Source organism: Ranitomeya imitator, chromosome 2 (genome assembly GCF_032444005.1).
Source record: "Ranitomeya imitator isolate aRanImi1 chromosome 2, aRanImi1.pri, whole genome shotgun sequence".
NCBI classification, from domain to species: domain Eukaryota; kingdom Metazoa; phylum Chordata; class Amphibia; order Anura; family Dendrobatidae; genus Ranitomeya; species Ranitomeya imitator.
In genome coordinates this window covers 45271390-45288349 of record NC_091283.1, presented here as the reverse complement: position 1 = coordinate 45288349, position 16960 = coordinate 45271390, and the positions used below count along the sequence as shown (strand labels likewise).

The following is a 16960-nucleotide window of genomic DNA, read 5'->3' as shown; positions in this document are numbered from 1 at the left end:
CATTGTGAATGGCAGGGAAACTGCACATTGTAGACACAGGTAGACGCTTATCGTCCTCCTTCAATGCTCTTTGTCACCGGGCCACTCCCTCCTCTCCGAAGACACATATACACCTGCGGCACCTACTCTAGTGGCCTCAGTGCTCACCATGGCCTCTACAGCTATAACTGTGCGTCTGGTGCACGATGAACGACCGACTCTGCTCAAGAGGAATATTGATCCATACCTAGGACAAGACTACCAGACCTTGCTGCAGGAGTGTTTGCAGAAAAAGACTCTTTTTCAGGACCCACTTTTTCCCGCAGGTGCTGCTTCTTTGGGCTACAACCAATTAGGACCATGGTCACCGCAAACCAGAGGGATCCAGTGGAAGAGACCTCAGGTACGGAGCCAGAATGGGGATTAGTCCTGAATACACAGCGTGTACAAATAATTATCTTGTCCACAAAATCTCAGGCTTAAAAATATTAGTGGTGATTTTTTTTTTCCAGATATTTCTAGATATTTTAGAAATAGAATATTTCCCATAAAAAAAATCACAAACTTTGCATTAATTCTATCCATATGTTGTAATCTTAGATCTGGTTCTATTCTAACATGCCACATGGCTAGTTACTCTTCTTTCTGATAGTCCAGAAGGGCAATTTTTCTTTCAGGGGGGAAGGAAAGTTGGGTGACAAACCCTACGGGAACTATGATGGCGACCGTATAGTTGTGCACCAAGGTTTCCCAGTAGTATATACAATTAGGGCTCGTTCAGACTGGTGTGCAATGCGAGAAAACATCGCATTGCACTCTGACCAATGTTATTAAATGCTCTAATCGGACTAAGTAAAAAATGGCAGCAGTGGATACGAGAATCAGATGAGACTTGCCAATGCAAGTTAATGGGTGCGAGAAAAAAATCAGATGGTACACAGACCACGCGTATGCTGCCAGATTTTTACACACATATCTCAAAGAAACCCGTCATCAGCCAGTACAGTAAATTCACAGCCCGAACCATCAAAATAGATTCTTGTAGATATTTAATGTTCCACGACCCCTACATATAATAAACTTGCACGCTTTAGTGCCTTTCATGTGGCACTAAAGGGTGTTTAGCCTTATTCATCCTATTAAATAATAAAAAAAATGATGTGGGGGTCCCCTTCCCCATTTTTTAGAACCAGCCAAGTTAAAGCAGACAGCTGTCGGTTTATATTATCAGGTTGGGAAGGTCCCTGGTTATTATGCCCCTCTCAGCCTAAAAAGGCAAGCCTGCAGCCGCCCCAGAATTGGCGCATCCATTACATTCTAGCTCTTCCCGATTGCCCTGGTGCGGTGGCAAGCGGGGTAATGGTTTATGTGGTTGATGTCAGCAGTGTAATGTCAGGTGGCATCAAGCCCATGGCGTTCCCACGACATCCAGCGATTATGTTCTGCAACCTATGGAGCGTCGTTTTAAGACCCACTCACGGTCATGTCTCACGAGCGATGACGTCAGTAACTTAGTAACATCATCGCTCATCAGAACGACGCTCCATAGGTAACAGGGGCTGTCTGATAGACGTTCCTCCATTATTAACGCCAGGAGCTTGATGCCACCTGACATTACACAGCTGAGATCAACCCCATAAACCATTACCCCATTTACCATCGCACTAGGGCAATCAGGAAGAGCCGGACCTGGCACCACAATTGACGCATCTCATGTGATGCGCCAATTCTGAGACAGCTGGGAAGGTCTCAATAACCACTGACAACCGTTCCTGCCTCTTCTATGCTTAATATTTTAATGGGGTTGTCTGTTTTAAAAAATAAAGTTAAAAACATTCAAGCAAGATCTCAACCTATTAGCCAGCACAAAGAGCTACTCTGAAGAGAGTCTTTCTTGTTGGAGGACCCTCATATCCATGCATTACATTTCTAAGGCTACGTTCACATTTGCGTTGTTGGGCGCAGCGTCGGCGACGGATACCAACGCATGCGTCATGCTATCTTTAACCTGGGGGGCGCATGGACATGCGCCGGTATGCATTGTAATGCGTTTTACGACGCATGCGTCATTTTGACGCACAAGACAGGGCGCAGACGCTACTTGTAGCGTTTTCCCTGCGCTGACTTTCCTGATCTTTACTATCTTATGACAACGCATGCGTCACAAAACGCTGCGTTGTGTATATGCGTTGTTGGTTGCATCGCCGACGCTGCGCCCAACAACGCAAATGTGAACGTAGCCTAACAGGTACCTTGTAGTACTTCATGTGTCCTGCGGTGGTGCTGAAGGCATATTGAACACTTGCAGCTGAATTGTCCTGCTGATCACTGGGACATCCTATGATTTACTGATTTTTTTAATTTATTTTTTTAGTTACGGGAAGTAATTATCACGTTGTATTCACACTTTCTTTATGTGATTGGCGGTCATAGTTTTAGAAAATAAACAGTCCTAAGAAAATTCTGAATCCTGTTCAATGGGGCAGGCAGTGAGTGAATACACCCTTATGGATGTTGCCTATGCACTGATACTATAGGCTCACAGGTGCATTATATACATTATATTCAGAGTATTATCACAGGCTGCTAGTACTAGTAATGGTGCAGTGCTCTCCTGTCCTACCCAGTGTCATCTCCACCTTCCTTCTCTTATCTCTGTTTATTTTGTTCCCACGCCTCCAGCCCTCACATTCAGAGTTATTGCAGTGTCTTATCTGCTGTACGGCCATCTTGTATATAATAAAGAGTCCTTGTCATATATATCACAGCCAATAATAACAGGTGCATATACTACCTGTATATTAGTCACATCGTGCACACTAGGACATATATATCACAGCCAATAATAACAGGCGCATATACTACCTGTATATTACTCACACCGTGCACACTAGGACATATATATCACAGCCAATAATAACAGGCGCATATACTACCTGTATATTACTCACACCGTGCACACTAGGACATATATATCACAGCCAATAATAACAGGCGCATATACTACCTGTATATTACTCACACCGTGCACACTAGGACTCCCAACTCGTTGCTTTACTCTTTTAAAGGAAAGCTATAAAAAGAAAAGATCTATTTTTTAAATCAAATTTTTGTGTTACTTGTATGATTTTTTAAATATCACCATTTATTTTTCATATTCTCAAAAAAATAAAATAAATAAAATTAGTAATCTTGCAATTGTTTCACTGGCCAGTTAGTGCTCAGGTACATTTTTTTTTTAAATAAAATCCCGTATACCCCCTTTAATAACACAGGATCCACCAATCACAATAAGCGATGTCACAGCTGACCTGCTCCCACTTCTTTACATTGACCTTTGCACGTCCTCACAAGATGCTTCAACACAAAATAGGTTTGAGGGTCTGATCATGGCAGCTAATGTGCATGTGCAGTGTCGGATTACCCTCATTCATAAATTTAGTATTTTGATAAATGAATGATGAGATGCTGCCTTTGTCTGTACATAGTGAATTAAGTGTACACTCCTGCACAGGGGCCCGCCGGGAGATTCACCGGTTCCCCTGTGGGCCAGTCCGAGCCTGTACATGTGTTGTTTCCTGAAATGACAGGGAGTTAGAGCCTAGAATAGGCCTGTTTGATGATAGCTACCCCTTTAACCCTTCCCTCTCCACCATTTCTGATCTCATTTCAAGAGGCCAAGTCTTCGCCCTTTGACCCTGATGTCACCCATTATCATATCATATTACTCCACCAGTTCCTGCGCTTTATGACATGCTTGTCTTTCTCTGTACACTACCACAGAATATGTTGATGCGTAATTGAAAAAGAAAAATGGGGCAAAATCAATTATTAAACAATTCTCTATATTTTGCACATTATACACATATATATCTGTAGCAGCTCTGGGACTGGAGATCACACAGCCTAGGACCCTCCTGTCTCAAGGTCCAGCTCTGATTCTCCAATTCTCCATCTGGTCTGGAAAAATGTTAATAAAACCAAACTAATGCTCAACAATCACCTCTCTGGCCTCCTCCCTGTATGGTTCTTGGCTGGTGCCTCTTCTTACCGCTGCTGCATGCTAAAACCCTGGGCATCTTGACTCTTGGCTGGACTTGATAGGGCCCGCGACCTTTCTGCTCATGGTAAGGTTGCTAGACATATCATAATATGACGACCCCGTAGCCTGAGACTTCTCTACAAACGTGCTTTGTAAGGTAGTGATGATGTTGTGATTTGGCAAATTTGAATCTCATCAGATCCTCTCATCTCTAGTGAGCATGTGGTGTTTTTTTTTTATCTGGTGCACTTTACCAGATAAGAAGGGGTTATCCAGTACTGGACATCCCCTTGAATGCAGTTTTCATCCAGCATAGTACTCTCATCACCTTATAATTTTCCAGTGAGTCCTTTAGCTATCGTGTGTTAACGATAACAGTCTTCCTTCTAGACTGGGAACATACAACATGTCGTTTACTGATTTAGCAAACCTGTGTCCAATTTTACTTGGGAATATGTGACTGGGAACATACAACATGTCGTTTACTGATTTAGCAAACCTGTGTCCAATTTTACTTGGGAATATGTGACTGGGAACATACAACATGTCGTTTACTGATTTAGCAAACCTGTGTCAAATTTTACTTGGGAATATGTGACTGGGAACATACAACATGTCGTTTACTGATTTAGCAAACCTGTGTCAAATTTTACTTGGGAATATGTGACTGGGAACATACAACATGTCGTTTACTGATTTAGCAAACCTGTGTCCAATTTTACTTGGGAATATGGGGACTTGATGTCCATTACCTTCTGTATTTATTCTGCTTCCATCAGAAAGATTGTTTTCTTAATATTTAATTCAAATTCTGTAAAAAAAAAACACTTCCGTCTCTCATCATCTGACTTGTTGTTTTGCAATTCATGCTCCTTCCTAATAACTGATACAGTATGTTACTTTAATGGTGGACATGGACCACAGATTGCAGTTTTGATTTTTTTTATGTCGTGTTGGCTATTTTTTGCTGTCTATTGGCAATTTCTGAATAATTAGCTGCCTAACAAACGATCCGTCAAAGTTAAAAAAAAACAAAATAAAACTTTAAAAAAAATTTAATTCCAACATTAGCGCCTTCCCAACTTCACTCATATAAGTCATCCTCCGGGTGCAAATGTATGGAGCCCCATATCCAGCAGATTACAATAATAATTATATGACAAAATTTCTCTGTAATTTTACCCGACACATGACACAGTGAGCACTATTCACGTAGCAGTGAGTGCCGAGTTGTTACACGCTGGTGTCTTACCAGGACAGTTTGGCAGCTGCGGCGGCACTTTCTATAGCACCGGTCTCACCGCTAGAATAAAGGTTTTGTCCGCCGTGTTTGCTTTCTTCTTTCTACACTTTATTTGCCCATTTTCAGAGCTGCTGACCACGCCACGTTCCAGCATGTGATGGGCTAACTGCCATGAACGGCACAATGGAGGGACGTGGAAGGCACAAACACTTTTAATGATCAGAGGCATTTTTTAAAAGGAAAAAAAAAGCCACAAAAAAACAAAGCAAAGCAGGATGGTTACGGTCTGCAAACATAAATTAACAGATCTTGGTTATTATCAGGTTAGAGCGATTATGCAAATACACAAACTTGTTTGATTTATTCTAAAAACAGTGCCACAGTGGTCCATAGGTCATGTCTGGTATTGCAGGTCCAGTGGATTCCATCGCATTCTTAGCTTTTCTGTCTCTTCTAGGAGATCGCTCAGATCCCTCAGTTCATCAGTGATAGCATGAAATGGACAGACATATGCCAAGGACAGCTGGGTAAGTGTGCTAATAGAACATGCTGAAGTAATTTATTTGTCAAACACAATGACCAAATACTGCAATTGTCAGCTCTCTTCTACAATGGCATTAAGTGTATATATATACCTATATACACATAATACATATACACACTCGCACATTATATATATATATATATATATATATATATATATATATATATATATATACTAGTAGAATACCTGCAGCTTCGCTCGCGGAAAATATGTTAAATTGTTGGTTATGGTAGCTAAAGTAAAATTTTCAGTGTCACCCTGAAATTGACATATTCAGAGTGCTACAGTGAAAAAAAAAATTCCACTTTAAAGTGCCCATAGCAACCAATCATAGCTTCGCTTTCACTTTACCTCAGCAGCTTCAGTGATGAACGCTGTAACGGGGTCTACCAAGCTGGGGTACCTCTTTCAGTACCACCCCGTGTTTCAGGAGGTCCACTCTGCTTTGGCTGGAGTCTGAATGAAGGACGCTGGCTGGAATTCCTTGGTTACATGGGCACATATAAAAGATTATTATTATTATTATTATTTATTGTTATAGCGCCATTTATTCCATGGCGCTTTACATGTGAGGAGGGGTATACATAAAAACAAGTACAATAATCTTAAACAATACAAGTCATAACTGGTACAGGAGGAATGAGGACCCTGCCCGCGAAGGCTCACAATCTACAAGGGATGGGTGAGAATACAGTAGGTGAGGGTAGAGATGGTCACAGAAAAGATCACTGATTCTCCACGTATTTCCAGTCTGACAACACTTTACTCACAGGACATAGAATATATCACACAGATACAGAGGGCAGGCCAATAGAAAAGCGGCAGGCCAGACATACATTACAATAGCCGCAGGTGGCCAGAGCCTGCCGATATTTTCTGTAGGAATTACAAATTGCTCTCACTAAGTGTATTGGGGGACACTCACTTGGCACGGGATTGACGTAGTCAGGCACGATTTTTGAACACAAAAATAGTCCATCTGGTTTATTAAAGTATCATAAACCACATCATGAGCAGTCCATTTACACACTGGACCAGGACATCACATCACGTCTCAGATCCTTAGTCTGTGGTAACTAAACACGCTGGTCCACCTTTGACCAGTTGCCATGGGTTACCACACAGTTCATATCACAATTAGCACCAACAGACTATGGTACCTTCTGGGGGCTCCTGCCCCACCTGCTGACTCCTTGTCAGTCCTCTCTCTTGGGGAAGGCTGCCTCACGGGGATCACCAACTTGCCTGGTCGGCACACATTAGTCAGTCTAGACCCACCGAAGGACTGTAGCTTCCCCACACAGTAGCTGGCACTGGCTCTGCAGATACCTGTCCTCACCTCGTGCTGTTCAGGGATCCGGTCTTTCTCCCAGGACCTCCCAAAACCCAGGTTACTCAGGATCACACAGGTGGCCAGTCCGGGTACTATTCAGGATGTCCATCCCCTGCCGGGACCGTCCAATACCCAGGTCACCAGGTCTGAAGCCCCACAATGTGCTCTTCAGGAAGCCTCCTCCCAGGTCTTCCAACACAGGCTTCAAACAGGAAACTCACAGCCACCATACACAGGGACATGTGACACACACCCTGGTCACATTATATACCTTGAACCACTCCCTTGGGTGGGAGTGTGGGTGTGTGGCTAGTTTGTCCCGCCCATCTCACATAAGTAGCCCTGCCAATCCTCCCATGACTATTATACAACATGCATCATACTTGTGGGACTATAGGTCCCAGAACACCACATCTTTTCAGGCTGGCAGCACAGAGTCTTCTCCTCTGCGACACACATATCATCCATTCATCACAATGCCGGACTTTGTCTTATGACCACAGCCATGCATGCAACTGCCATGCACTCTCATGGCCTCAATTCACCTCTGTGTGCTTACTGGGGAGACCATGCAGCGCCCCCTACCTGTTACAGGGGTCACTGCATCACATACCCCTCCCGTCTGTTCAAACTTGTGGGGTTGAACATTTGTCTTAACCCAGGGGCCTCGAGACCGGGTACCCAAGTCACCTTGGCCTACTAGTCGAGAGGACCCTCTCAGTCGGGTTTGGGCATAACGGTCAACCTGGCGTCGCAATCCCCTTGCACCAATATGACCTGTCTGGACTGACTCTTTGTCAACACGTCCGCTACCGGGTCTTCCCACTAAGTCACTCAGCCCTGAGCTATCTGAGGAGACACTGCATCTTTCACCCAACTAGGTACTCCCACCCCTTTGTTTGTCCACATTTCGGGTGGAAAATGGCTGCCATCTTCCATCAAATGGGCGCAGCAGTCCTGTAAGGCGCCATCCTTCAACCCTTAACTGCTCCATTTCCTTCAGATATACCATGCGATATTCCAGCAGAGTCCGCATTTTGCTAAGACTCTCCACTGTTCCTACAATGAAGAAGGGAACCATACCCTTTTCCCGGGGTAACTGGTCTTCGTGGACACCAGGTATTCTCAACCTCACCACTCCAGATTTATCCACCATCTCTTGCATGGCTTGACCACTCCTTCCAATGACCTTCTTCACCATAAAGACAGGTACCAGTGCAGCGCCCCAGAGACCTGGTCGTTGCAGTAGTATCGCTCTGCCACTAAGGGGAGTGATGGTACGTCTGATGGCACTAAAGGAGTTCATCTGACCAGGTATCACCAGCACACATTACACTTCACACTCCGGCCACTAGGGGGAGCAAAAGGTTTTATTTATTAGGCCACTCTTCACACTGGTAAAACTAGGATTTGGATAGGAAGTTAGTCAGAAGCTGACTGGGTTTTGTTCAGGCAACATTCCGTGGCAGGGGGTGTTGCGGGGGGAGGATTCAGGGGGGTCCCTGTCAGGCGTGGGAACCTGGCAGGCACCTAGCGACAAGGATAGAATGTTACGTGTTGTGAGTTCTGTTTTTGGGCTCCCTCTGGTGGTTACTGATGGTACTGGGTGACTTGTCTTTCCTGGGTTTCTGGGTTCCACCTGTTCCATCAGCATATGGGAGTTTCCTATTTAACCTGGCTTTGCTGGCATTTCCTCGCCGGTTATCAATGTATCCAGTGTGTCTTGTTACCTCTGCTCCCTGCTCCTAGAACCTTCTGGTCAAGTTAAGTTTGGATTTTCCTGTTTTGGTGTTTTGCTTTATTTGGTTTTTAGTCCAGCCTGCAGATATGTGATTCTTGCTGCTGGTTGCTCTAGTGGGCTGAAATTGCTCCTCATGTACCATGAGTTGGCACATGAGTTCAAGTAATTTCAGGATGGTTTTTTGAAGGGTTTTTCGCTGACCGTGCAGTTCACTTTTGTATCCTCTGCTATCTAGCTTTAGCGGGCCTCATTTTGCTGAAACTGTTTTCATACTGCGTATGTGCTTTCCTCTCATTTCACCGTCATTATATGTGGGGGGCTGCTATTTCTGTGGGGGATTTCTCTGGAGGCAAGAGAGGTCTGTGTTTCTTCTAATAGGGGAAGTTAGATCTTCGGCTGGAGCGAGACGTCTAGGATCATCGTAGGCACGTTCCCCGGCTACTTTTATTTGTGTGTTAGGTTCAGGGTCGCGGTCAGCTTAGGTTCCATCGCCCTAGAGCTTGTTTGTATCTGTGCTTGTCCTTTAGTGATCCCCTGCCATTGGGATCATGACAGTATAACCGGCCCACAAAGTGTTAATTGTATTGGCTGAAGTAGGAGGATAAGTAGTCTGAGGAAGTTTTTTTTTTTTTTTTCTTTCTCTTTCCCTCAGAGTTTGCTGCCTAGCCTTATTGCAGCCTGGCTACTTCCTCCTCCTCTTAATCTTTGAATGGCTCTGATCCCAGCTGTTTATCATGGACGTCAAGAGTTTGGCTTCCAGCCTGAATAATCTTGCCACTAAGGTTCAAAATATACAGGATTTTGTTGTACATGCTCCTATGTCTGAACCTAGAATTCCTGTCCCAGAGTTTTTTTCTGGAGATAGATTTCGTTTTCTGAATTTTAGGAACAATTGCAAGTTGTTTCTTTCTTTGAAATCTCGCTCCTCTGGAGACCCTGCTCAGCAAGTCAAGATAATTATATCTTTCCTGCAGGGTGACCCTCAGGATTGGGCATTTGCATTGGCACCAGGGGACCCTGCGTTGCTTAATGCGGATGCGTTTTTTCTGGCATTGGGTTTGCTCTATGAGGAACCTAACCAAGAGATTCAGGCTGAAAAAGCTTTGTTGGCCCTCTCTCAGGGGCAAGATGAAGCAGAAATTTATTGTCAAAAATTTCGGAAGTGGTCGGTGCTTACTCAGTGGAATGAGTGCGCTCTGGCTGCAAAGTTCAGAGATGGCCTTTCTGAGGCCATTAAAGATGTTATGGTGGGGTTCCCTGCGCCTGCTGGTCTGAATGAGTCTATGACTATGGCTGTTCAGATTGATCGGCGTTTACGGGAGCGCAAACCTGTGCATCATTTGGCGGTGTCGTCTGAACCGTCACCTGAGATAATGCAATGTGATAGAATTCAGTCCAGAAGTGAACGGCAAAAGTATAGGCGGAAAAAAGGGTTGTGCTTTTATTGTGGTGATTCAGCTCATGTTATATCAGCATGCTCTAAACGCACAAAAAAGGTTGATAAGTCTGTTGCCTTTAGTACTTTACAGTCTAAGTTCATTCTGTCTGTGACTCTGATTTGTTCATTATCATCCATTTCCGTCGATGCCTATGTGGATTCAGGCGCTGCCCTGAGTCTTATGGATTGGTCATTTGCCAATCGCTGTGGGTTTAGTCTGGAGCCTCTGGAAGTCCCTATTCCTTTGAAGGGAATTGACTCTACACCTTTGGCTATGAATAAACCTCAGTACTGGACACAAGTGACCATGCGTATGACTCCCGTTCATCAGGAGGTGATTCGCTTCCTGGTACTGTATAATTTGCATGATGTTCTAGTACTTGGTCTGCCATGGTTACAAACTCATAATCCAGTCCTTGACTGGAAATCAATGTCTGTGTTAAGCTGGGGTTGTCAGGGGGTTCATGATGATGCACCTCCGATTTCTATCGCTTCATCTACTCCTTCTGAGATTCCTGTGTTTTTGTCTGACTATCGGGACGTTTTTGAGGAGCCTAAGCTCAGTTCGCTTCCTCCTCACAGGGATTGCGATTGTGCTATAAATTTAATTCCAGGCAGTAAATTTCCTAAAGGTCGTTTGTTCAATCTGTCAGTGCCAGAGCATACTGCTATGCGGGATTATGTTAAGGAGTCCTTGGAAAAGGGACATATCCGTCCATCTTTGTCCCCTTTGGGAGCAGGTTTTTTTTTCGTGGCCAAAAAAGATGGTTCCTTGAGGCTTTGTATAGATTATCGTTTTTTGAATAAGATTACCGTAAAATATCAGTATCCTTTGCCATTGTTGACTGATTTGTTTGCTCGCATTAAGATGGGCATTGATTTGTCCTTTTCGTCTGCATTCCATCCTCAGACGAATGGCCAGACTGAACGAACTAATCAGACCTTGGAAACTTATTTAAGGTGTTTTGTTTCTGCTGATCAGGATGACTGGGTTACCTTTTTGCCGCTGGCCGAGTTTGCCCTTAATAATCGGGCTAGTTCTGCTACCTTGGTTTCTCCTTTCTTTTGTAATTCGGGGTTTCATCCTCGTTTTTCCTCTGGTCAGGTGGAACCTTCTGATTGTCCTGGAGTGGACATGGTGGTGGATAGGTTGCATCGGATTTGGAGTCATGTGGTGGACAATTTGAAGTTGTCCCAGGAGAAGGCTCAGCAGTTTGCTAATCGCCGTCGCCGCGTGGGTCCTCGACTTCTTGTTGGTGACTTGGTGTGGTTGTCTTCTCGTTTTGTTCCTATGAAGGTCTCTTCTCCTAAGTTCAAGCCTCGGTTCATCGGTCCCTATAGGATCTTGGAAATTTTTAACCCTGTGTCGTTTCGTTTGGATCTCCCGGCATCGTTTGCTATTCATAATGTGTTCCATCGGTCGTTGTTGCGGAAGTATGAGGTACCTGTTGTTCCTTCGCTTGAGCCTCCTGCTCCAGTGCTGGTGGAGGGAGAATTGGAGTATGTTGTGGAGAAGATCTTGGATTCTCGTGTTTCCAGACGGAAACTCCAGTATTTGGTCAAGTGGAAGGGTTATGGTCAGGAGGATAATTCTTGGGTGGTTGCCTCGGATGTTCATGCTGATGATTTGGTTCGCGCTTTTCATAGGGCTCATCCTGGTCGCCCTGGTGGTTCTCGTGAGGGTTCGGTGACCCCTCCTCAAGGGGGGGGTACTGTTGTGAGTTCTGTTTTTGGGCTCCCTCTGGTGGTTACTGATGGTACTGGGTGACTTGTCTTTCCTGGGTTTCTGGGTTCCACCTGTTCCATCAGCATATGGGAGTTTCCTATTTAACCTGGCTTTGCTGGCATTTCCTCGCCGGTTATCAATGTATCCAGTGTGTCTTGTTACCTCTGCTCCCTGCTCCTAGAACCTTCTGGTCAAGCTAAGTTTGGATTTTCCTGTTTTGGTGTTTTGCTTTATTTGGTTTTTAGTCCAGCCTGCAGATATGTGATTCTTGCTGCTGGTTGCTCTAGTGGGCTGAAATTGCTCCTCATGTACCATGAGTTGGCACATGAGTTCAAGTAATTTCAGGATGGTTTTTTGAAGGGTTTTTCGCTGACCGCGCAGTTCACTTTTGTATCCTCTGCTATCTAGCTTTAGCGGGCCTCATTTTGCTGAAACTGTTTTCATACTGCGTATGTGCTTTCCTCTCATTTCACCGTCATTATATGTGGGGGGCTGCTATTTCTGTGGGGGATTTCTCTGGAGGCAAGAGAGGTCTGTGTTTCTTCTAATAGGGGAAGTTAGATCTTCGGCTGGAGCGAGACGTCTAGGATCATCGTAGGCACGTTCCCCAGCTACTTTTATTTGTGTGTTAGGTTCAGGGTCGCGGTCAGCTTAGGTTCCATCGCCCTAGAGCTTGTTTGTATCTGTGCTTGTCCTTTAGTGATCCCCTGCCATTGGGATCATGACAGTTACGGAGCCGCGCCTGCGCTATCTGCGGCGGCATCCAAAGAAAGGACACGAAGCGAAGGATATTGTCGACAGTGAGAAACGAGATCAAAGCACAAAGGAGAGCCAGTAGGAGTCGTGCCCGGAGAACGGCAACATCCTACTGAGGCGCGTAGCCGGTGCCCGGAACACCGAGGAAGTAACTGACTTTATGCCTTACTTCAAATACCGCAGGACAGTTAATTATAGGTTGGCTGTCTACCTTACATCACCTAAGCAGGCATAGGGGGCAACGCGTGGAGAGGGGCATCTCTAGGGTCCCGGAAGAGCTCCGCGCCTTCCCGTCAAACGGGTGCGTCCTAGCCATAACATACCTGGGGGACGGAGAATAGAAAGAACGAGAAAGAACTAGAAAGAACGAGAAAGAACGAGAACAGAAGTTGTGAGGACTATCCCGAATGCTCAGCAGGGAAGCACTACAACACACAGGCGCTAGTGGTAGGCAACGATTTCCACCTGCAAAGGGAACTCTGGATGTGCCATCGGACCGGCCGGTCTCAGACAGCCCTGTTAACTGTGCTCTGGATTGAGGATCCTGAAGTCACCAGTAAAGAGGTAAAGAGACTGCAACCTTGTGTCCTCGTTATTGACTGCACCTCACACCATCGCCACCTACATCACTGGGAAGCCATGGGGACATACTTCACCTGTGGGAAGGTATACCATCTGGCTGCCATCACATCACCCCAGTGGACCCCGAGCAGCGTCGGTCACCCTGACCGAATACCACAGGTGGCGTCACGAAACCTTGACAGACTTGTATCACCTTTTATTGGACGCCCCTTAGCAGGGTCACGGACCGGGTCCAGCCACCGTGACTACCCCAGAACTGAGCCAGAGAGGACCGGTACCGAGTAACCTGTGGCCCTTTGTCTGGGGGCGCTCCACCTGTATTACCCCTTCCTGCAGACTCCGAGCTTTCCTCATAAGCTCCAGCCGCCTAGCAGCGTCTTCATTCCTCAATTGGGCCATCCACTTTGTGCGCACATATCTCAAGTGCATGTCACTCAGGGTAACTACTCTCTTCACTGTGACCTCAGTTGTGGACAGTATCACTAACTGACTTGTTTCTGGGGTCCAGTTCACCTTACAGGCCCCCACAGCTCTCTTAAACCCTTCATGCATAGACTCCCTGGCACATGCCTCTCTCAGGTCTTCAGGTACGTCTATCATGCACTTGAACAAGGAAGTCTCCTTCTCTTCTGCTGTCAGACACCCATCTTGTTCCGCTTCCAGAGCTAAAGGTACCTTCACACTGAACAACGATGACGACAGCGATCCGTGACGTTGGATAGCGATATCGTTGTGTTTGACACGCAGCAGCGATCTGGATCCTGATGTGACATCGCTGGTCGGAGCTAGAAGGCCAGAACTTTATTTCGTCCTGGGTGGGAGTGTGGGTGTGTGGCTAGTTTGTCCCGCCCATCTCACATAACTAGACCTGCCAAACCTCCCATGACTATTATACAACATGCATCATACTTGTGGGACTATAGGTCCCAGAACACCACATCATTTCAGGCTGGCAGCGCAGAGTCTTCTAGTCTGCGACACACATATCGTCCATTCATCACAATGCTGGACCTTGTCTTATGTACTATAAATATAAAATATATAGTAGTAATATCGTCATGTGTACACTGGAGGGGAGCTGTGTTGCAGCTGTAAAAAAACACATACCCATTACAACCAATTAGATCACTGCTTACATTTTACAAACCGCCTAGACAAGATGAAAGCTGGTATCTGATTGGTGGTTACACAGTTTGCATTTGCACTTAGTTTAGTGTAAGGATGCGGGTTGTCAGTGGATGAATTCATTTTGATTGCCTTCTCTTGTTTTAGGTAACTGTTGGTTTCTTGCTGCCGCTGCTTCCCTGACGCTTTACCCCCTGTTACTGGAGCGTGTGGTTCCTGCCCAGCAGAGTTTTCATAATAATTATGCTGGAATATTCCATTTTCAGGTGATTTGAATGGGAGCAGGTGGGGTGTTTGAAGCCACCAGAGCCAGATTATCTTACAGCCACAACTTTAGTTTGTTTAGTCACTTGGAGGCACTTGAGTCACTGCATGGATCCCTGACAGTTACTGAATGGACCCCATTTAAATAGAACATATCCCTGGCCATAAATATGTATTTTTTTGCCTGGTGTAAATGTCGCCGTTATCCTGAATCCGGCGATGTTTTTCTTTTGTTCCTGCGCCAATCGGTTCCTGAGATATGGCCTCCTCTTTCCTGGATATGAATCTAGTCTTGTGACAAGTGGGTGTGATCTTATACTCCACTGTGTGGGCGTGTTATTTTAGGGCCCCGCCTAGTTGTAAAATAAGAGAAGAAGAGGCCATATCTCAGGAACAGAGAGGCGCAGGAACACAAGAAAAACATCGCCGGATTCAGGAGAACAGCGGCATTTACACCAGGTAAAGGAAAATACATATTTATGGCAAGGGATGGGTCTTCTTTAATAGGTTTGTTTATGAGCCCCAGATACAGGAATTGGAGCCAGAATTGTGCCCTAAATATAGAGAAAAGTGTACAAATAAAAAGAAATCCAGAATCTGTGTATGAAGCGACTACTGGAAGTTTCCATTACTGTCGTCTTATTCTGGTCCTCTTTGCCTTCCAGTTCTGGCAGTACGGACAGTGGGTTGATGTCGTGGTTGACGATTATTTGCCTACTATGAACGGGGAGCTGGTGTTCGTCAGTTCTGCCCAGAAGAGCGAGTTCTGGCCCACCTTATTGGAAAAGGCTTATGCCAAGTGAGTCACCCGTCTCATTATCACAAGGGTTTAATCACTATTTGCTGATTGACTTTACAATAAACTGATAATAGAGAGCAACAGCCAATACATATATACTTAAAGGGTAGCATCATATAACAGGTTTAAAGGGGTTGTCCTATTTCAGAAAAAGTTTTCTTGCTGGCTCAGTTCATTGTAAAAAAAAATGACTAAACTGCACTTGACCTATCCTCCTCGGATGCTGCGCTGTGTCCCCGCCATTTCTTCTTTGTGTATAGGCCGCAGAGGAGAAATCACGTAGACAGGACTGCAGCCAATCACAGAGCTCAGAGGCTCCTCCGATGTAGACCACACGAGCCACTGAGCTCAGTGATTGGCTGCAGCGCTGTCGATGTGGCGTCACCTCTGCAGCCAAACAGCAGAGACCAGAGCATTGGTGGGTACACACCCCGCTGGACCTGGGGAGGGCAAGTAAAGTGTGGTTTGTTTGTTTACATTAATATTTACTAAAGGAGATCCGTCCACCTTTCGATATTTATCTCCTGCCTTATTGGTTTATAGAGTTGCACCTTTGCTTGTTCTGTGCGGTGCGATCTGTCATTTTAATCATTACCCTGTTGGGTTCTATTTGATTTTCAGATTTTTTTTTGTATTATTCTCTTTTATGGGGGGATGGAGGTGAAGCAACAGTAAAATAGTGATTCTGCCAATTCTGGGGTGGGTTTTAGTGTTGACTGTATTGGATAATTATTATATTTTTTTTTTTGCTTTGACACTTATGCATGCGGTGATGCCAAATATGTGATTTTTAAATAATTTTTTAAGGTTTTATTTACAGTCAGGGAAAAGGGAAAATATGAACCTTTCTATATTTTTATGTTTTCAAAATGTTTTTTTTATATATATATTATATTGTAGTCTCTCTAGGAAACTTGAACCTGTGCCAATTACCAGTGCCTTTTTAAGGTGATAAATTGCTGCAATCTATGCTAAATATATTAGGATGCCCACTGTACAACACAGCAGATACCCAAGCTGTACGGTGCAGGCTCAGCTCCCGAGCTCCCTCCATTCCTACCCCCGAATGGGTCCTTCTGACATAGTGGGCCCCAGCACTTGCCCAGGTTCACCAGCTGCTGACAACATCACTAATAATAATAATTGTTATATTGTATTTATTACGATTATATTAGTTATTAGCTTTTATAACTATAATTTTATTGTTTTTATTTTTATTATTTTTTATTAGTAGTAGTATTATTGTTGTTGGAGTTAGCATTATTGCTATCCTTATTATTACTACTATTATTACTACTGTTATTATTGCTGCTATTATCATTATTATTACTATTATGATTGTTGTTATTATTACTATTATTATTGCTACTATAATTGTTTAAATTACT

At 44.6% G+C, this 16960-nt stretch overlaps 1 protein-coding gene across 2 annotated transcripts in view; it reads left to right on the top strand.

Annotated features, from left to right (window-relative positions):
* The first annotated feature begins 118 nt into the window (after nt 1-118).
* LOC138661724 (calpain-1 catalytic subunit-like) overlaps nt 119-16960 on the top strand; it is a 44907-nt gene continuing 28065 nt past the window's right edge. For both annotated transcript variants that reach the window (XM_069746609.1, XM_069746608.1), the window contains exons 1-4: nt 119-382; nt 5722-5791; nt 14657-14775; nt 15439-15572. In XM_069746609.1, the coding sequence (XP_069602710.1) occupies nt 149-382; nt 5722-5791; nt 14657-14775; nt 15439-15572 (557 nt within the window). In that variant the 5' untranslated portion in view covers nt 119-148. The remainder of the gene's footprint in view (nt 383-5721; nt 5792-14656; nt 14776-15438; nt 15573-16960) is intronic.